Raw genomic sequence first — 22,982 nt, forward strand, 5'->3', positions numbered from 1 at the left:
AAGTTGCTTTTTGGTAGCTATTAGTTCTATTTTGTAATTTAGCTTCTTAAATTAGCTAGCTAGGTAAGTTTTGTAATTTAGTTTGTTTTGTATTTTAGTTTTTTAATAAATTAGCTAGATGGTTAAGGTTTGTAATTTAGCTGGGTAAATTAGCTAGCTAGTTAAGTTCTGTAATTTAGCTTGTTAAATTATGTAATTTAGCTTGTAAAGTTAGCCTGCTAGTTGAGACTTGTATTTTTGTTTATTAAATCAGCTTGCTGGTTAAGGTTTAAAATGTAGCCAGTTAAATTAGCTTGCTAGTTAAGTTTTGTAATTTAGTGAGGTAAATCATCTAGGTAGTTATGTCATTTAGCTAGTTAAATTTAGATTTGTAAATTAGCTTGTTACATTTGCTAGCTAGTTAAGTTTTGTAATTATTTTATGTTAGCTAGCTAGGTAGGTTTTGTATTCTAATTTGTTAAATTAGCTAGCTAGGTAGGTTTTGTATTCTAATTTGCTAAATTAGCTAGCGAGTTAAGATGTGTAGTTATTTTGTTAAATTAACTAGATAGTTAAAATTTGTAATTTAGCTAGTTAAATTAAATAGCTAGTTACTTTTTTTGTTGCTAGTGTAGCATTTATTCCAAAAGGGTTATTAAACTTTAGCTAACCAGCGAGGCAAATTCTAGGTATGTCTGAATAAGCAGAATATTTTCCTTATGACTGATTTCTTAGAGAACTATCTAGTCGTGCAGGATCTGAACTTCCTCAGTTAAAACTATTTTCAGTTAAAAATATTTACTTTGTACTCTTATATACTTGAGTATTTCTTGACTTTTACTCAGGTAGATAGGTTTTTGGCTCCATGCTCATTACTTAATACTTATAGAGTTTCTTTGTACTTTTTCCACTCTTGTTTATGTATCCATGTGTAAATGCTTTATAATTTCCCTCAAAGGGTTCAGTTATTATTATGGTTCCAATCACTGATGATATGTTTATTAAGGTTTGGAATTAAAGTCACAAGGGCAAAAATAATTCATAGTAAGCAGAGCTACATGAAGACCATGATAGGCCCCGGAGCTACGTGTAAACCATTGGAGACAGCGTAAATCTATTCATCCCACATATATATGACTTCCATAGATGTTATAAATAAACATCTCCAACAGAAAACTTCACCATATCAACGTTTATACATTTTTCTTTGTTGAAGTGCAGCTTGTTTTTTTTATCCATTTATTATTACCTTTAGATGGTGTAGCTTGTATAAGTCACTGTGAAAGAGTTGTTACTATAGAAACTATTATGAGCGCTCGGGCAAGGTTAGAACACATACGCCAGGAAGTAAAACACTACAAATAAGAGGATCCCATAAACCTCCCAATAGAGGTCAGGGGCAGGTCAAGGGCAGGTCAAGGGCAGTTGCAGTATTTGAGAATACTGATATGCCTAGTAGTATCATCATTAGATTGAAAATGATTTAAATATTGTGAGTAAAAAGACTTAATAGAAGGGAAAACTCAACGTACATATATTTGGTGAAAAAATATACTTAAGTTTAGTAACAATATTCTTGTTTTTTGTTACTTCCCTCCTCTGGCTGTGTTTGGTGTCAGTGTCCCCACATGCTGGATATCAGATGTTATCAGATGACCATGAGAACACAGGCAGCTTCAGTGGAGGAGCCAGCAAAAGAGAGCAAAGAACAGCTTTTTCCAGTTTGTGGCTTGGACTGTTTTCACTTAACAATCAAGCATCGAATTGCAGTCGCTCTACAGCCTCCACTGTGAATGCTGCTTTGTCTTAAAGAGGCGGGAAGGTGTCAGGAAGATCTCAGGAAGGTGTCAGGAGATCTACGGCTGAACTATAATTACGTGTTAAAATTGTCTTGTGAAAGCAATCCATTGAGTGGAAAACTTTAATGCGATTATGATGTTGATGAAGCTTCTCAACCCAGCTATCAGAGGGTTCACATTTCCATTGAGTGGGCTCAGAGTGGCCTCTACTGGCCACATCAACACTTTTTTCCAGCAGTTACATCCAGATCTGCACAGCTGGACCTGGAGAACACCACAGAAATGCAGTCATATTATTGCAGTTCAGTTTGACAAAACAAGCGTTGTATTACAGTGTGTTATGTTACAATTGTAGGTTTTTACACTGCAAAAAACAATATCTTAGCAAGTGAAAATATTTTAAATATAGTCAAATTGATCTAGTATTTTCTTTTATAAGGTTACAACAAACCAAATATAAGATTACTAAAAAACTATTTCTAGACATTTTTACTAATTTCAAGCTTGAAATAATCTTGTTCTATTGGCAGATAATTTTTCTAATTTTAAGTTTATTTTTTGTAAAAAAAGAAGCTAAATTATTTGCCAATAGAACAAGAACATAATGTACAGTTCGAAATGAGTAAAAAATGTCTAGAAATAGGTTTAATAATCTTGTATTTGGTTAACTGTAGTCTTATAATGGGGATTACTAGCTAAATCTATATAGCTAGTATTATAGTAGCTAGTATTATAGTATCTAGACTATAGATATGTCTAGAAATAGGTTTAATAATCTTATATTTGGTTAACTGTAGTCTTGTAAATCTATAAATCTTATAAATCTAGCTAAATCTGACTATATTCAGGATATTTTCACTTGCTAAGATGCAGTGTATGGCCTGCTCTTTTCGGAGAGACCATCACAACATCTTTATCATGACATATTTTAAATGGATACTCCAAGGTTTTTCCATCAGTTTCATCTCTATATACAACATCTGTATCATCTGTCTACCATGGACAAGAATTTCAACCCATAACAAAATAGCAAGAAAACCATTTTGTTCAATTTCGTCAAGAAAAAAAACTGTTTGAAAAGACATGACTATACTTATAATATTACTTTAAAACTATTACACTTTAACATATGAACTATTTGAATGAAACATACGTAAGGAATGAAACACTTGGTGGTGTGCTGTTATAGGAAAATAATCAACAACAGGGTGACAGTCACTGTTACCACCCTGAACTTTTACAGTGATTATGTTTTTATTAAATGAAGAACATAATGTTCATCCTACATTTAATGTTGTGGAATGTCCATGAAAAATTGATTCCTGTTTTCTTTCTCTAGAAGTTAATCAGTTTTTTGTTTTTTTAAATGCATCCTGTCATGTTACCAAGAAACTGTAAAGCATAAACTCCTCTGTCCTGAAGAGTAAGTAAGTGCTGACACTGGAGACTCCTTCTATAAATGTTCTAAATAAACATCTCCTTACAGAAAACATCACCATGTCAATGATGACGGGTTTTTCTTTGGTAAACACACACACAGGGTCAGCGTAACATTTATAAGCGAGCTCGGCAAATTAGCTCAGAGATGAACTTCATCCTGAACCTCATTCATTCAAGCGTCCACAAATAAACAACAATGCAAAAAAAGAACTACGAAAAAAAGGATTTATTAACTGAAGCACTAACCTGTTGCTTAGGTATATAGTCATCTCTAAAATTATTGGCACCCTTGATAGAAATGAGAAAATGTGATCTTAGGACAAAATGAAGAACACAATAAAAATGGATTTCAGCAAGCAAGATGTTAAGTTATGTTTCAGTGATATTTCTTCATCTGTAAAGGAATTAAAGTTTTCCAGTTCTGTATGTTAGTGGTGATATAGTGTTTTGGGTCAAATGAAGATGACAGCAGAATATTAATACTCTTTCTAGTTACATTTATTGGCCGACAGGTGGCGCTATATGATTACAGTAAATTCTAATACTGACTTTTTCTCTGATTTATTTCTCTGTGCTTTAATTAAGGTAAAGGGCTGAGCTAGCTCTTTGCATGTTTTTGTGATCTTTTTTTTTTTGTAAACAATGCTTAGTGATTATTCTACACTAAGAATGACTGATTGGTACTTAATTCATTAAATAACATTCACTGATTAGAATCCTGGTTATTAATATTAATAAGAATTGAGCAATGATGAGTGTGCTGTGTTTCTTAACTAACAAATATATATAATAATAATAATAATAATAATAATAATAATAATATATGCATATATGTATGTATAATAATAATAATAATAATAATTATATATATATATATATATATATATATATATATATATATATATATATATATACAGTACTGTGCAAAAGTCTTAGACGCCCTATTTTTTTTTTTAGTACAAACTTTGTTATAGATTTGTATTTTATGACTTCTACATTACTGATTCAGTACAATCAGTATCAGATTTTAACCAGATTTTAGATTCCAAACATTACTTTTCCAGCACAAAATGAAATGTTACAGAAAAATGCTTGTATATCAGTAAAGAGAGCAGCAGATTCCATAAGAGACACTTTTCAGATAAAAACATAATGAAGGCTGCTGGGTTTCGCTGCAGAAATAAGAAGCGAGTCGACAGTCAAAGTCTCCAGAAGAACTGTGGCTGTTTCTGCAAGATGCTCAGTAACACTTCCAGCTCATTTCCTTATAAAACTTTATATTGACTTTGTTTCATTTATTACTGTTTACTGCTCTTTATAGTACTTTTTTAAGTGTAGAAACATTTAATTTCATTATTTTTGAAGGCATCTTTACTCTGCAGCTTTTCTTTGCATGTGCCTCAGACTTTTGCACAGTACTGTGTGTATGTGTATATATATATAAGTAACTAAATAACTATATAATACTAATATATATATATATATATATATATATATATATATATATATATATATATATACACACACACACACAATACTGTGCAAAAGTCTTAGGCACATGCAAAGAAATGCTGCAGAGCAAATACAGCAATAACAACATTACATGTATGTATATATATATATATATATATATAACTTTATATATATATATGTATGTATATATAGCTGTTATAGCTGTATTTCCGGAAGCGCTGAAGCCACGAGCCCTCACGCGCAAAACTAAAGTCCAAACGGCTCGTGCATTTCCCTTTAAATGGGGTTGGGCCACCTGAGTGCGTAGGTGGTACAAACAACTACAAAGAACTATTGATTATATGTTATTTAAGAGTTTCCACCCAATTGTGATTAAGCTGTCCTTTTCCATTATAAATGATCATGTCAGAATGATTGTTTAATCGAAATACTATTTTTTTGTTTCGCGTATACTTTGTTTTGGTTCGCGTCCTCCCCCCGTGTGTGTGGGAGGATTGGTACATTCCAGCCCCATCTGTTCTCCTTGTTGTGAAATCGTGATTGAAACAGATTGTAGTAAGTCCACTGGGTCGCGATGGCAACTGAGCAAGTTTTGGTGTTCAGTTAAAGAAAGTCATATGGCAGAAGGAAAGGAGAAGAGAAGACAGGAGAGGAAGTTGGATAGTTTCGTCAAAGAGCGATACCTAATGTGAGAAAGAGTGAAGTCGGGTGTTTTTTCGGAGTGAAAACATGTCCCAGGGATGTAGAGTTTCTGTGGAGGAGATCCAGTCTTGGTGGGAAGTCCCCGCCATCGCGCACTTCTGCTCTCTCTTCAGGACGGCGTTCAACTTACCAGACTTTGAAATTGAGGTAACGCGTCATGAAGTTTCATGAACACAGGCGTAGATATTCATTTTAACGCCTCTTTAAGGAGTCTGAAAACAACCCCAACTGTCGTAACTATTGTCTCACGCGCACCTAACCCTCTAACCCTAACCCTCTAACCCTAGCTTTGTGCTATCTCTCCAAACCAAACTCTGAACCTGGGGTCATAATTATAATTTATATATATATATTTTAAAAAAAAATTGTTTTGGGAAGTCCAAATCAGTTTAGAAAGTTCACTCGTTGAGTTGTTTTTCATTTTATTTATCGACAAACAAACAAAACTAGCTAGCCTAACGAACATTCAAAACACAGGTGACGTCATGAGTGTTTGGATAACTCCATGTTGTGTTTGGTGATGTTTTAAAGTTTATTATAAAAGAAATTGTGAAAAGTATTCAAACGAGAGTGGAAAGTGTGTGCAGTGTTTGTGAACTTTTTGTTGTTGTTGTTGTTGTTGTTGTGCTGATGTTGTTTTGATCACATTCTTTTTATTTATTCATCAGATAAAGTGCCTGAGTTTACATGAACCTTATTCTTGCTTAATAATAATAATAGTAATAATAATAATAATAATAAAGCCACATTTATAAAGTGTTCAGATGTACACTTGATTATATATACCCTGACGTCATACAAGTTGGTTTAATAAAGTCATTTGCCTTATAATTAAACTTTTTTGCGCTCTGGATAGTCTAGTCACTTCCTTTTTTTTGTTTTTTTGGAGTAGGATGAGTTTATTGTTAGTCATCAGCAAGGCCTCATTGTTCATGAGTCATTTACAGCAGACTGGGGTTTTCATTCTAACACTGACTCATTTATTATGAAGGTGCTGCTTTGCGATTTTAAACTGAAAAGTCGCAAGTGCCACAAGTTTTTTTGGAAGTTTGCCGATTAAAAAATTAATACTGGAAATGCAAGAGAGCGACTTGGACGCCTCGCTCGACCCCCCACTTTTTTTTTTCCTTCCTTTTTCGACCCCCCAGAGGTGTGAAACGCACTTGGCATCGCTTTGTCGTTAAAGAGAGAGCGTTGAAGCTTTACACATCACACACCGAGTCCTCAGGAAAGCCTGCGATGTAGTTTGTAGTGTTTGGTAATTCCTTCCTGTCTGTATCTGGCACATTTGGGTCTGATGAAGACGTCGGTACTTATCCTCAGCCGAAACACAAAACAATCCTCTGGCCGTCTTTTAAAGGATCTCGTTTGTCGTATCTGAACAGATCAGAGATAAGCACACGTTTCCTCGCATCTCCAGAATCGACCCACTAACCTGGTTTACTGTCTGTGTGGAGTTTTCCGTATTCTCCCCGTGTCCGTGTGGGTTTCCTCCGGGTTCTCTGGTTTCCTCCACCGTCCCAGAAACATTCTTGTATGTGGATTGGTGACTCTGAATTTGCCCCTAGGTGTGAATGAGTGTGTGTCTGGTGTCCCATCCAGGATGTATTCTCACCTCATGCCCAGTGTTCCCGGGATACGCTCCAGGTCCATCCTAACCATAACCAGGTTTAATGCTACTTTCAAGTCCACGTGGTGTGTGTTTTTTTTTTTTTTTTTTTTTTTTGTATCAACAACACAAAGTTGTCTTATTGCAAGAAATTAATTGTGTAATTATCACTTAAATCTTTCCGTCTGCTGTAGACGTCATGTTTTATCATTGACACGCTCCCAACTCGGCTCCCAAGTTGTAATTGCGATATCGTGGTGGCGTTCCGGCTGTGTTCGCCTCGTAAGTACGACATTTCCGACAGGACTTGAAAGCAGCAGAAGTGCTTACTGAAGGCGAATGGATTTAAAAAAAAAACAAGTCAGAGTCGCCATGTGAGCGTGAAAAGAGCAGCCCAGTGGTTAAAGAAAGTCAGCGCAATGTTACATACTGCTTTTAAAGTCCATCTTGGAAAGTTACAGGGTACACACCATGTCAATAAATCGCTCTTTGATCCCAGTGCTAAAATGATGTAATGTCATTACAGGTATTATCAAGTATAAAGCATAGCGATGAGAATGAATAAACCAGATGAATGAGAAGTGTGAGAATGTTTCCATGGCAACCTGTGTGATTATTTTGGGATCTGAATGTAGCTATGGTTTTGAGGTAAGATTTAAACATGGAAACTATCAGGACGTTTTCCCACTTGAACAAAATACTCGAGTACGAACTCAGAGCCGTTTCCGGGCTTGTTTTGTGCACGAGGCTGTGACTCGGTTTCATACGTCACTCAAAAACAGCATTTACAGTTAAAAAAAAACAAACAAACGGAGAAAGCAGATATGCGAACCTCAGAGTGAGGGAGCCGGTCGTGGAAAGACCTGAAGGACGAGGTTGGCTGGTAGAGAAGAATAAGACTAGAGAGACAGTTTTTAAAGGAAGGGAAGGAAGAATTTTGAAGTGATTATAAATAAAGATTATAGATAAAGTGTTTTATGGGAAGTGAATGAAGATTGTGAAGTAAAGGTTTGAGACATTGCTGAATTTTGGAGTCTGTGGAGAGGCATAAAGCTGTAAAATGCATAAATGTGGCTGTCTGGTGAAACCTTTCACATGGTGAAATTATCTTCCGCTTCTACTATGTTTAATTATAGAAACTACAAACTTTCCTGAACGTTCGCTTTTGCGTGCAGCTTAACCGCAGGTTTTATCATTTAAAGTCTAATTACCCTTAAAATTTAAAATGGAGAAAATATTAAAACTTAAAAATCTGTAAGAAAATGTAAAGATTTCATTCTGACAGTATCACAAGAGCATCATGGACATTTCGACCGACAGAATCTAATTACTAACTGAAGTGTCACTACGACACGCCAACAACTTGATCAAAGCCTGACATTCACTTCGATATATCTTCTATGATATACAAGTCTAGAAACAACCATTATCCTTTTTCTGAAGTTCTGAAAGTAAAATATCCAACAGTGAACAGGTGGACAATTTAAACTCACTTAACTAACTAACAGTTAACTAAAAAAAACCTCCAGTTAACTACCAAACCTCCAGTTTGCAGCTTGTTGCTAATGTGTTTTAACGTAACAGTGTGAAATCTCGGCTGGTTGTTAACAGGCTCTCTGTAATGAGAAAAAGCTCTTCTTTTGTCATGAATTTTGTCAACTTTTTTCTTTCTTTCTTTTTTTTTAAACTTCCTTTTAAGAAAGTGAGTTCTTAAGAAGCAAGATGTTTGTCAGTTGCCCTAGAAATGCTAAAGATAACTCGTGTGATATTCGTGTAAAAGTGTGTATTATGTGGATTTTGTCTTAGTAACGACTGTAAATCGTCTTCACACACCAACCCCTACCTATAGCCTTGTCCAGTTCTCCTTCCTGTAGTCTATCAGCTTAGTTCCTGTTTTGAGTAGTCTATTCTGAGCGCCTTGATTAAGATGTCAAGTTCAGGTCATTTATCGTCATTAAGGGTCTTTTCATGTCACTGGACATAACGTTAATCCCGCCATTGAACTAGAAGGTGCTTATAATTCTGTGTGTTAATGAGGGCTTTACACACAGTCCAGGTTATACATTAGGAAAATAAAAAGTCTCTGAGACAATGTAAAACTGTTTTTGATCTTGTGCCATAATTACAGGTTTTTCTTGAAAGGAACGCCTATTTAAAGACTAGTTTTACTAGTTTAAAGGAAGTATAAACAAGCTTAAAGGAAGTTGCGTTATGTGTGTTGCGTATTTCTTCCACTGCGCAACAAACACACACTTTCATCAGCAAAGGAATTTGTGTGGAATGAGATATGTGCCGAATTTATAATCCATTAATCTGTATTTTATGCCCGTGTTTGAATTTTTGTAGTTGGATGACATCAAACTGAAATTGTATTCCGTGGCTTTCAGGGCTCGTATGAAAGGTTTCAAATTCGATTTTATAATAACGAGGTGTAGAAATTTCAACCCATTTCAGATTAAGTTCCTTAAAGTCAGAATCAATCCAAATCGAATCCAAAATGCAGGGCTCGGTGGCTGAAATGGCGGCCGTGAAACCTGCGCTCGTTTGCTTTTCCGGCCTGCAGATGTGAACATTTGAATCTGAATTTTAAGAAGTGAGTTTGGAGTGGATTGTGCCACCAGATATTACATTTAAATTTCTACACCTGATTATTATAAATCCATGCGCATACATTCAAGCCATGGAATGCAATTTCAAACTTCAAAACTTCACTTACAGATAGAAATAAAGGTGTAAAATACAAATTTGTAAATTTGTGTTGTGTAGATTTGACGCCTCGTCGCTGTGCTTTGCTTTGCTTGCTACGTGCATTCACTTTTTATTTTCCTGTACTCAATGCTGCTGCGTAGTCGTGTCCTACTTTCAGTGCTGATTGTTTTAGTCGGTTTTTGTCTGCTGTGCATTAAACCATAGCGTTTGGGTGTGTTTGTGTGTGTGTGTGTGTGTGTGTGTGTGTGTGTGTGTGTGTGTGGTTTTACTCTTGAAGCATTTCTGGAGTATCTGTTATAAGGCAGACAGAGCAGGACTTTGCATTCAGTACATACTGATAACCAGAGACTAACCGCTCTAACAGACACAAAGCAGGATCCAGATATGAGCCGTGTGTCATCAGCGTCCTTATCCAGCGTCCTTACCCCGTGTCCTTATCCAGCGTCCTTATCCAGCTAGATGCTTGGAGTGGATCCTGCTGGACTTGTTGCTTTGGATAAAAGGCGTGTGCAGAATGAAGAAATGTAAATGGGTAATTCGATGCAAATGGCAGCATTACCACGAGAAAATTACCATTTAATTTAAATTAAATGGATTCAAGGTCATACAGCACCTGCGTGCACTTGTATTTAGGACGGAACAATATTTAGGGAATAAAACATTTAGGGGCATGTTGTTATAGGAAAATAATCAAAGATGGTATCTTGAGCCGTGGCCTGATGTGCAGCAGAGTTACTGTTGCCTCCCTAAAATTGATTACTATTTATTTTGAGTCCCAAAGTGTTTTATTGCACTTACACCACAGCAATTTGGCAACAATAACAAATTTTCATTGACTAAAGTTGTGTAAATGATGTTGTGTCATACTCTTTATCCATTTAGTGGTACATTTAATGTTGTGGAAAGCTAGTTCTTGTTGTCACTTACGTTATAGCAGCTGAAAACATCATTCTGTACCATCACCAGCCAAAAAAACGCAGCTTATCATGTTACAGAGAAAACGGAAAGCCCTCTATCCTGAAGACGTTCCCATGTTGGTTAAATTTAACTGTTAAAAAAGCACCGACACTGGAGACTCCTTCCATCAATGCTAAATTAACATCTCCTCACAGAAAACCTTACCATATCAATGATTACAGGTTTTTTTTTTTTTTTATGTGAAATGTCTGCCATACATGTCCCTGTGGATTAGCTGTGTTAATATAAACCTGTGATTTGAATTAGAGCTGGGACTTGTCCGAGCTGCTGTGATTTAGAAAATTAATCAAAACAGTCTGAACAATCAGAATTGAGCATTCAGTAGCACTGTGGTATAAAACTCATGAAGATACATGAAGATAGTTTTAATGGCACGTAACATGTATCGTGATACTTAGCTTTCCTGATGGCAGAATCAAATAAATCCTAGTATGTAAGAAAAAAAAAAAGATGATGATGAAATGTTAAAAACAGGAAGATAGCTTGATGAGCTAACGTCCAATTTGCGGCTTGTTGCTAATTGGGTTTTAATGTGGCACTTCTGGTTAACGAGATACGTTCAGAACAGCTTGTAAATTGCTTACCTTGTTCTATAGTTGACTGATTGATTGACAGTAGCCTCATTAAGCTCTGAACGCCTGACTGAAAACGCCAAAAAAAGGATCTTGGGAAGGAATTTTCACATTTCTTGGCACATTGGTAGTGTCTTGTGTCTCAGCCGGAGCACTGTAGATGAATCGTTTATATATGTAGCGTGTTGTGTTTGTTCAAGGTTGCCTTATAGAGGAGAGTGCTTCAATGAACATCACACTGAAACATCACCTGAACCTCTTCATGTCACACATACTGTAAATGAGCGGTAAGAATTAACACACTAGCGTGCCAGCGTAGCAAACAGATTATTGCTTTATTCTCGTCTGCGTTCTGAAAGGACTGGCATTAAAAAAGGGTTGCCGTGTCAGTAAATAGCACGCAAATCCAAGTAAGAGGATTCTGTGTGTGTTGTTGGAGGAAGCTTACCTGGAAGGTGATTAACCGATCAACTGACGACATGCTGATAGCAGTAACTTCCAGAGACCAGACTTTAGGAAGCCATTTTCTCACCCGTCTGAGGTTCTACCTAAAAATTTTGATGGCAGAATTACTACTTCTGTGATTGGTCTATTAGTTATTGAAACCCCTTGAGTGGATCCCAGAATGTCTTTAAGTACAATCGCCATCTTTAAAAAATCTTGTAAAGTCAATATGTCTGCTCTCTGAAGTAGCAAATAAAATTATCAATATTATTTTTATCAATTCAACTATTGTCATTTCAACTTTTGACAAACTTACGATGAAAGTCATTTTCTTTTTAGCTGGCTAATTTATAAATGTAGCACTGTAGTAAATCTCTCTACTGCAGAATCATCTGTTTTAAAAAAAAAAATCAGATATCTGCAAAAATTCAATCAAATTACTTACACTAGATTGCAATGTTTTAAGTCAAGTGGCTTTCCTACAACAGCATGTCCTGAAGCGTTTTATTCCTCTTATACCTCAACAGTTTTACCAAAGATTACCATTTTCATTCATAAAAGAATGTCATATTCATGATCTGTTTATAGTTATATTTAATGTTGTTGAACATCCATGAAACAAATTAGTTCCTGTTATCACTTACGTTATAGCAGATATCAATAAAACAAAAAAATTGTAGCTTGTCGTGTTACTGAGAAACCACGAAGTGCAACATCCTCTCTCCTGAAGACTTGTTACCTTGTTACTTGTTATTGTCTGAAAACTTATCGCTTTATCTCTGACTGTTGCGAAGTGCTGACACTGGAGACTCCTTACATAAATGTTAAATAAACATCCCTCACAGAACATTTCATATATCAACAAGATTATTAGATTATGTGGAGTGTGCACCATTCACCTCGCTATGAATTAGCTGTTACTATAGAAACGATAAATGATTCGAACGAGCGCATTAATATATAACCTGTGATGTGCAGCTGCACTACTGTCAGCGCTGCTATTGCGGAAAATGAATCATATTCGAGAGTTTAACAGCATTGAAGTATAAGTAGTTTTTTCCATCATGTTGGTTGGTTGGTTGGATGGATGTAGAGAGGAATCTTTACGCGGTCAGATCAAATTTGTTCTTTTTTCCCGATATATAATCCAAAATTTTGCGCTTGTATTGGCCCAGTTGTATTGACCTGTTCTGGGTTCTGGATCGGTGCCATCTCTAGTTTGATGCAATTCACTCAAAGTTGCTGGCTGCTGCTTTATTTATTTCGGAGTTTTTAATTATTGCACATTTTGTTGTCCTCATTCCAGCTACCATTATTTTTGTTTTTTGAACCGAGGTGGAGGTAAGCTTTTTGTTTCTAATTCTTTTAACTGATGTATAAGAAAAAGATATCAGTAAAATCACACATTTTTGACTTCTTATTACAACTTTAATCCAGTTTAAGTTTTTTGTTTACATGACCACTTAATATAATAATCTGCTTTGATCATTAGTGTGCATCTGAATGGAAGCGGGAAACTCAGCCTCACGCCATTCTCGGTGTGTTTACAAACCCTCTGTCGATACTTGCTGCTCTGCAGAGGAAGAATTTAAGACTCATTCTGCAGAATGGAGATGAGAACGATCAATACTTGCACCCTCAGTGTCTTTGTGCACTGGAACTATGCTCGCTGTATTTTCTAAACGCAGTGATCCAGTTTGCTGGTGGCTGGTGCTGATCAGCTCATTCTTTCCGGCAGGTCGGTTCCGGCAGCCCAACAATAGAGCAGTTTTTTCCTTACTTGGTCGCCTTATAAAATGGCTCCTGTCACATTGTTCCCTGGTTACACTTCACTGTCACTCTCCGCATCCCTGCTTGGAGGAGACAGTAGCTCGGCAGGAAGAGGCCCTGATCGCCCAGGCTATCTCCTCGCTCTTTGTCTGAGGGGAGCACGCTTGATTTCCCGGCACTGTAGCTGTGAAACGAGCCCTAAAATCTGCCCCTAGGACAGGGGCTCTTGGCTGTGAGGAGGGGAGACTTCAAACTCTGGGGGGGGAAAAACTTCCCTGAAAAGACCTTGAATGCTCCAGGATACCTTACCGTACACACCCCCCTTCCCAGGAAGTTTAGCCTGTCTGCTTGGCATGATTTTGGTTTTCTTGCCTGACAATTTTGATATGTCTTAATCAGGGGTGGTGGTATAAAGGGGCTAGCAGGGCTGAACCCCTCCCTTCTGTCTTTCAAGGATATAAAAAGACATCAATATTTTTGACTTTTGTGGCGCCGAGTGCAACAGCATCACCAATGGTGGTGAAAAAAAATCAGAGAATGGTATGAAAAAGTGAGAAGCGAGACTGGGTCTGACTTCTTTCTAGCCCAGAGTGTACATTCATGCAGCCTGTCAGTGACAGTCATGTACAGAGTGACACGCCCACTAGATCTCTAATGATCTCTGTTTGGTCTATATTTTTCAGCCCGTTTCTCTGATACGTTTGTAAATGTTGTAAACAGTATATGTACCCTGAGGCGGTTATAAACATGGCCTCACACCTAAAACCTTCACTTAACTGAATCAGTCCTAAAAATCACCTTGCCGTTTCGGGTAGCAATGTTATCTTTGACGTTTTACCAATTAAATCCAAACCTTCATTAATCCATCATCATCAACCACTTCAATTACTTACACACTCATGCACGTCTCTGAACATCTTACAGACAAGATTAGATGATGTGACTCTTTGGCTTTTCGGTTGTTAAACTGTAGCTCATTTATGCCCATCATTATGACTTATATACCTGGATCTGTGGATAATTGTGGTCACCTAAAGAGCCCTAATTATGACTTGTCTTTTAGCGATCACACAGGTTATTGAGAGAGTGCTAATTAAAGCCGTTGGGCCATTCTGTGTCAAATCACAGGGGCATAGCACCACCTGTCATGGAGCTCAGAGCCACCGCACAACACCATCACAACACTCACATGTGGTTTTAACATTATTATGTAGACCGAAATGCAGAATTTCTAAACAAATCATTTTAAAGTGAGATTTGAGTCATATGGGACTTTTCTTCCTTCAGTGTATGTATATTTGAGCCAGTCAAATCCTGATGAGGATGTTGGGGGATGAGTGAAGAGATATAAGTCATCAAAAAAGGGACTGGGGTGATTTAGACCTGTTAAAGAGCAAGTAAATTTAAGATTAGTAAATTTAGTAAATTTAAGATTAAGACGTTGCACTTAAAACCATGGACAGTGTCAGCTTGGGATGGTGTACTGTTATAGGAAAATATTCAATGACAGGGACGTGTGATGTGGCTTAACGCAACGAGTTTCAACAAGAAATGAAATATTTTCCTATAAAAGCATGTCATAGAGTTTAATTCCTTCTTGTATCACAGTAGATTTGTATGATGTACATTATGTGCCAAGATTCATATTAGGCTTGTTAGCAGATTAGCAGCACAAACTAAATGTCCTAGCTACATACACTCCTCATATGCCTAGGTACAGTATCTACTTCTGTATATATCTTCTTCTAACTTGTTGAACACATTACACAGTAATCAGTGTGAAAATGGTTTGTTTGATTTACACGTTACGTGCCAGGCTTCATATCAGCCATTAACAAATTAGCAGTACAAGCTAACTCTACTAGCTACAAACATGCTCCAGAGACACCAGCGATCTCTGCTACTTCCTTTTAAGCTTGGTTTTTCTTCATAGAGTAATGGCTATAAAGTGAGTGAGTGGCTATAAAATGACTTGCAGGAGGCTGGATCAGAAGTCAGTTTTCCAAACGGGTTTTCTCAGCCACATAATATGTTTTTCCTGAGGTCATGGCTGAAACCATTATTTTGGTATCAGGTTCTACATATTTTCCAGGTTATTTGTACAAGTTCGACTGTTGCACCTTTAACTCTTTCTTCTTAACATCATAATGCTTCTTTGATGAGCATGAGATTTTCCTTTGCACCAACAATCTCTTCTTTATGAGCATCTTTGTCACCTTGATTTGCGAAGAGAATCCTAATCGCTCTTGTCAGACCTAACCAATAGAAGAGCTGTTCATCCTCTTGTACCGACGACGAAGACTTTTTCTCCCCTGCCTTTGATAAGAGTCTCTTTTTTTTTTTTCTTTGGTCACGTTCTTCTCAGATCGCCATCCTGAGAGCAGCACCCCTTATTGGCCTATGCTCTCGAGAGCGCAGTGTGATGGGAGTGTGTGTGGGTGGGTGTGCTTTCTGCCTGTGCTGAATAGGCCCTCATTCACGATGCTCCTCACACACTGCTGCTGCTCCAGCTCTCTCCCTGTTGGCATCACCATGACTAAGTCACAGATGGTGGCTCTTTCTTTCTTTGCCTTTTTCCCCCTGGAGGGTGGAGGTGCTCCTGCCTGGGTGCTGCAGTTCATCTGGGCCTTCTTTTCTTCCAGCCGCTCCACAGCTTGATTGTAATAGGAGATTTAGTCTGTAGTCTGGCAGAACAACAGTTGAGGGCATGTGTGTGTGTGTGTGTGTGTCTGAAGCAGGTGGATTGAGCTGAAAGTAAGGGATCTGGGTCTGCAGTTTCTTTCTTGCTTGATTTGCTTACAGTATATTTTCATTCGTGTTCAGGTTAGCCACTCGAAGCCAGAAGCCAGGTTTTGGCACATGGACAAGGAAGTGAGCCCGACTTTTCAGTTTATTTTGATTTTCCACTAGATTTGGGGCATAGTAAATAAACCAACCCTATGGCTCAGCTTACATGATCGGTCTACTCGAGCTGAACAAACTAGGACATCATAATGGCTCTTGTAAACAACTTATCTTTCACTGGAAATACATGAAGATCTGATGTACCATCTGTTTCCGTAATTACGCCAGGAATGTTGCTTTCAATGAAATACCATAGAAATGTCGGACAGTATTTCACAATATAGCGTAGTGTTTTCGTGATGCTAAAATTTGAATCTCAGTAACAAAACAGTAGATATCACAATTTGTGGGTATGTTGTAGAACCATTGAACCATAAACAAACATGCATAACGACAGTGAACAGAATGTTTAGGGTTTTTCTTACGTAATCCAAACAACAGAAAAACATTTTCCCTATCATTGGAGTTGAATCCCGATGATGCCGAGGCTAGGAGTCCACATGGCTGTGCTCCTGGGACGAGATGGATAGCGTACTCTGTCTCCCCTGTCAGTCAGCAACTCCGGCCAATCATCAGTATCTGACCGCTCATGTATGTGGAAGAAGGTGGATGGTACGAGCAGCAGTTCGAAAAGATCCCCTGACTTCACGTGTCTTGGAGGAAGCAAGACGCCCTTCCTCCCTTGTTGGTAGCCATTGTGTGCTGAGAGACTTTTTCCAAAATTGTTAAATAGATTGTTAACAATTGCACAATTTCTATGTAGCATCTGCCGTACTAGTCCCTGTGTTACTACAGAAATTACAACGTAACTCTAGAGCGAGCGCATTAACATACACCCACAGCCGAAACTACTGTCAGAGTTGCTGTTGTAGAAAATGAATCAACACTTTTTGGCAAATCAGATTTAAGAGAAGAAGCAGGTTTTGTTGAGAAATGAAAGGTATAATGGTATAAAAGATGAAAGATAGAAAGCACGAGGCACTTTCATCACACTTTATCTCTCAAAATTGAATAAGCCATGTTTCCAGGAATAATCTTGAGCTGCTTTGATCACAAAAGATCTTTGTTGTCCTGCTTATACCACAATGATTTGCCAACAATTACAATTCTTTAATTTATTAATGAATGACACATTGCGCATTTGAACGGTTCATAGATTTAACAGTTAGTTAACAGATAACAGATAGTAACAGTTTATTCAATTTAATGTTATGGAACATCTAAGATACAAGTTAGTTCCAGTTTTCGCTCACATTATAGCAGCAATAAATAATCATTCCCTCAGCAGCATCTGCCTCTCTCTCTCTCTCTCTCTCTCTCTCTCAAAAAAAACATAGCTTACTGAGAAACCAGAAAGCGTAAACTCCTCTGTCCTGAAGGCTCTAAAGCCCTGTAACTGTTACAATGCACTGATACTGGAGACTCCTTCCATAAATGTCTCCTAACAAAAAACTTACAAATCACGTCAGCGATTATTCATTTGGCTTTGTTAAACATGTTTCTTTTTTCAGATTACAATAAAAATGAAATCTTTTGATTATTTGAGCATCCGCAATACAAGTCCCTGTGTATGAGCTGTCACTATAGAAACGATAACGTAAACCTATTGTTCACGTTACAGCCGGAGCTACTGTCCAAGCCATGCAGTTATACAAAAATAATGCACACTTTCTGACCAATCAGATTCAAGAATTCAACCGCACTGTGGTATAAATCTCTGCACAAGTCCAGATCCCTTTTTTGCTTTGGGTAGTACTGTCACACCCCCCTCATCAAATGAGCCACTTGTAAAAACAGATCTTTTTCAGTGTAAAGAAAGCCCGCTCGCTTGATCTACTCTTGGATACATATAATACCTTTACACTCCGAGTCTTTCTAACAGCCGTACTGAGTTACATTGTAATAATCCACTCCCCTCCCCCAGGCGTGATTGACAGGTGAGGGCGGCAGTACATGCATCAGATGGCTTCACATGGGGAGTTGGTCATGAGTGTGTGTGTGTGTGTGTGTGTGTGTGTGTGTGTGTGTGTCAGGGGGGTGGGGCACACTCCTTAGGGTCTGTTTCAGCCGCCTCTATTGTTTCCTCTCCCTATGGCTCCCTGTCTCTGTCTCCAGAAAACACACAACACTCTCTCCAGGAGTTTGCTGAGCTCGGAGTGAAACTGGAGATGGAGCGATGGTTTAGTTTACTGTTATCGGTTTTGCGCTAATCTGCTGTTTGGGGTTTTGGTAACTGTGATGCAGGAACATGCTGGTTTCGAGATAGATGAGAAGACTCGTGCGTCATTACGGGCTGCACCTTGGGCTTCCCTTAGACAGCTGAATGTGATGAAGGGGTGGTGCGAGTGTGTGTGTGTGTGTGTGTGTGTGTGTGTGTGTATGTTGGGTAAGGTGGTGGGGGTAAGCAGCAAGTGTGTTACCCCACAGACCCTTAAGAGTTTAGCCGTTGGGTGTTGGGAAGCCTGGGCTCAGTGCAGTACGTGACACAAACATACACATGGGGAGACGTGAGGGAGCCTGAACCCATGAAGGAGGAGGGAGGTGTGAGTGTGTGTGTGTGTGTGTGTGTGTGTGTGTGTTTAGGCCTGTTGTATTGATGTTCTTGATGTCTGTGTGCTTTGAGAAGCTGATTGAGTAAGTCTGGAACAAAAGCTCAGCGAGACACACTCATCTGCTCTCGGGAACAGTTGTTAGGAGAGACGCAGGCTCACAGGGTGTGATGCCTCTAATGACACATTAGCCCAAACGAAGTCATTTATTTAATTAATTATTTAAAAAAAATTTTTTTTTTTACTCTGTTTACTTTTAAACATCTTGTAGGAGAACGGCTTACACTCTAGCACCTTAATGAGTTCGTTGGTAGGAACATATCCTAGCTAACTCACCTTACTATAAGTATAAGGTGTAATAAAATGTAAACATGATTGTTGGTGTGTACAATATTTTATGTTCTCAATTTTATGTTGGTGTGTACTATATTTTATGTTCTTAATTTAAGATTTGTTTATCCTTGATAAACCCCTATAGTTGATCGGCCAAACCGCTTTTTGTTGTTTGAAGCCTCCGCCATAAATTCACCAAGCGTATATGTAGCCTGAGACCTAATTAGTTTTGTAAAAGATATGGGAAAGGAGACCAGACCCACAGCTATGCATGATTCATACGGTCAGAAAGGAAGCGGATATGTGTGGCAGTTTTTCATGTAGGGACGATTAACTCCTCTTGAAGCTAATGATCCTCACTGAAAGGCCTGAGCTGTGATTTCAAACCCAGGAAGCGTCTGACCACCCAGCCATGACACTGAGACCAGTCTGGCTTTCCTTCCTCTTTGTTGACTGTAAAACTAATTTCTGGATCCCTTTTCTAAAGATGTTTAAAACTATATTGTTTTGGGAATCTTTTTTTGTGGTGTAACATTGAAAAGTGAGCAATTCAGCATTGTCCAAGACCAGCTAACTCCATAAGAGTCTTTATGCTGTTTTCAGCTAAATCTTGTAACTTGGAATTTCCAATATCTGACTAGAAAAACCTAAGAAATCGCCCCTCAAGTGGGAATTCCTACTCAAAAGTCGGAAAGGGCACTTCAACCCAGAGTTCAGGCAATGACGTCACACCAAGATGGCTGCTCACACCATCAACAGTAAATAAACTTACTTCACTTCTTCGCACTTTTACCATTACTTGGTACACATTACTGCTGCGTTCGACTCGAGGTCACAGCTTGTATTTCCCATCCTCTAACCAGAAAAAACTAAAGAAAAAGCCCAACTTGGGGTAATCTTCTCAACTACAAGTTCCTTCCCAAATCCAAACCGAAACCAGGAATTGACCAATGTTAAAATGTGAAACAGTAAAATGTAGACAATGTTTATTAGGACTTGTCAGAAATTGAACACTTCTGTGGCGTTCTGTAGTCGAGTTACTGGGTTCCTAGCATACATGCCTAAAGCATACTTACATGTTATGGTCATGTGATCATGTGACCTATTAATGATCAAGCGCAAAGTGTGGTTTATATAGAGATCATATATCCCATGCAAGTTGACCATAATTACTACAGACAACTTACTTTCCGACAAACGTTACTCAACAGAGGTAAGTCTGGAAATCTTATCCCATCGGAATAATACTTACAATGATCTTTTTGGAAATATCAACATTCTCAGTAATCCATTGGATTCTGTCCTGGGGTCATAAGTACAGCACTTGTTTGGAAGTGTAACCCCAGGGTGCTGTGATCTATCATGACGTATAGATCATTACTCATTCTCTGCACACCGAACATGGCATGGCAAAAGACATGACTGTGGAGGTTGTTTGCGGGAAGGAGGGGGAAGTTTTGCCAAGGGAGACAAGTCTTTACATGGAGGAGATGTCCCCACCCATCCCCCAAATTCCCCTTAAGTAGCAACGGCTGTTAACTGCTCTCCACCATCTGTGGTAGGCCTCTGGTGTGCATCAGGGACTGATACTAGGAACGTCCTGGTTTTGCATGGTTTCTGAGGCTTCGAAGACTGCTGACACACACCAAGCAAAAACGCCTGATCAACTTCTTTTTCAAGGTGGTTTGAGCACTCAGGGGTCATTTGCCTTCAGGGGTCATTTGCCTTCAGCAGATCTTGAAGCTGTAGGCTTTAATTGAGTTGCTCACCACCACAGTCAGTACAACTGAGTCAGCATATGTGGTTTGTAATGTAGCTATTTTGTTTTCTGGTAACTTGGACCGCAAAGGTGTTGCAGCTTAAAGATGATAATTATATGCTTAAATCATTCAGGTGACTTAATACTATAATGATTTTGGGTTGGATGTAATTCTACAGTGAATCATGGTTGGGCTTTGGATTAGATTTAGTTAGATTAGATTAAACTTTATTGTCATTGTGCAGAGAACAAGTACAAAACCAATGAAATGCATGTACTCTGTATGGACAAAAGTATGTGCACACCTGACCGTCACACTCCTATGTGCTTGCTGAACATCCCATTCCTGATATATTCCCGGTTTGCTGTTATATAAACCTCCACTCTTCTGGGAAGGCTTTCCACTAGATTTTGGAGCGTGGCTGCGGGGATTTTATTTTTTTGTTCATTCAGCTATGAGAGCATTAGTGAGGTCAGGCACTGATGTTGGTGAGGAGGTCTGGGGTGCAGTCGGTGTTCCAGTTCATCCCAAAGGTGTTCAGTCGGGTTGAGGTCAGGGCTCTGTGCAGGACACTCGAGTTCTTCTATTCCAACCTTCACACACCATGTCTTCATGGAGCTCGCTTTGTGTACAGGGGCATTGTCATGCTGGAGCAGGTTTTGCTACCTTAGATCCGGTGAAGGGAAGTTGTAATGCTACAGCATACAAAGACATTCCATACGATTGTGTGGTTTCAACAGTTTGGGGAAGGATTACATATGGGTGTGATGATCAGGTGTCCACATACCTTCAGCCATATCGTGTATGTGAGGAGACATAAATTCAGTGACCTGAATGAAAATTCATGGTTTCTCTGGGGCTTGAACAGTAAGTAGACATGGATTCAGCCTGATATTCTGTATCGGTATCGGAAGAAAGTGCTGGAAAAAAAGAACAAACCTCAGGAGCTTTTCTTCTTCTTTCTACATTAGAGGCTCGACTGCCAACTCGGCTTAAATCATTTGTCTGACAACATTTTGGGTAAATAAACCATCATTAGGAAGCTTTTATTGCTTTCTTGGCGTTGATGCTCAGTCTGGTCTCTCAAGCAGCCATGTTTCCTGGCAGACTAAATGGCAGAGTTCCAGGTCCGATCTGAAACCACCTGTGTCTTAGACAGGTGTTTGGGCTTAGTCCATAATGTGGATTGTTGTTTGGCGCTGGATTAAAAAAAATGCTGGTTTGCCAGAAAAATGGGGGTGAAAACATTTGAGAACAGGAAAATTAGATGTGTTCACAGATCACTATGTTTAGTTGTTCAGCACAAATGGGGTGATGGATTGCCTCCTTTAGAGTTTATTTACAGAGAAATAAGACAGCATTTAGTGGCGTATTCTGTTGACCTCATATTGCTGGTTCACTGTTAATTTATTTTTAAAATGAAATAATCAAGGTAATAAATTCAAGTAAAATTAACATTTAATCAAACAAATGAATTATCTAGTTAATTATCTGTGTGATTTAAATATTATGTGTTTAATTTTAATAATTTAAAATGAATAAGAAAATATTTTTGGATGGTCAATATTGATGATAATAATAATAATAATAATAATTAACCACTATATATTTCAATGACTAAAACACATGATACAGGTTTGTGGAAAACTACCTGAAGGAATTCCATCGTTTTATCTGAGATACATCCTTTGGGTCATGTCCTCTACGTTTTAACCGTTCATTCAGGTTTAGTAACAAACATTTCACCGTTTAGGCAGTTATTTTGTAGTATGGCATGAACGATGCCCACTTCAGTGCCCTGGATGTTCCCAAACAGTGAGCAAGGCATTGTGGGACTGGGCTAGTTTAAATTTCCAGCTGTTGAGGGAGAGTTGGCTTGTGCAGAAGAAAGAGGCCATACACACCACATTAATTCTCCTCCTTTGCCATTTGAGCTGCTGAATGGCACTTCAAAGCCAGCGTGTGGTGGTGCTAATCCCCCACAGCCGGACTCAGGTTTGAAGTGTGATCAAAGTGCAGCC

The 22,982-nt window shown here is 38.3% G+C and overlaps 1 protein-coding gene across 1 annotated transcript in view; it reads left to right on the forward strand.

Annotated features, from left to right (window-relative positions):
- Positions 1–5,164: 5,164 nt before the first annotated feature.
- Positions 5,165–22,982, forward strand: part of LOC113546518 (chromatin remodeling regulator CECR2) — a 41,708-nt gene continuing 23,890 nt past the window's right edge. Inside the window, exon 1 of the mRNA XM_026946437.3 lies at positions 5,165–5,540. Within this exon, the coding sequence (XP_026802238.3) occupies positions 5,421–5,540 (120 nt within the window). The 5' untranslated portion in view covers positions 5,165–5,420. The remainder of the gene's footprint in view (positions 5,541–22,982) is intronic.

Source organism: Pangasianodon hypophthalmus, chromosome 7 (genome assembly GCF_027358585.1).
Source record: "Pangasianodon hypophthalmus isolate fPanHyp1 chromosome 7, fPanHyp1.pri, whole genome shotgun sequence".
Lineage (NCBI taxonomy): Eukaryota > Metazoa > Chordata > Actinopteri > Siluriformes > Pangasiidae > Pangasianodon > Pangasianodon hypophthalmus.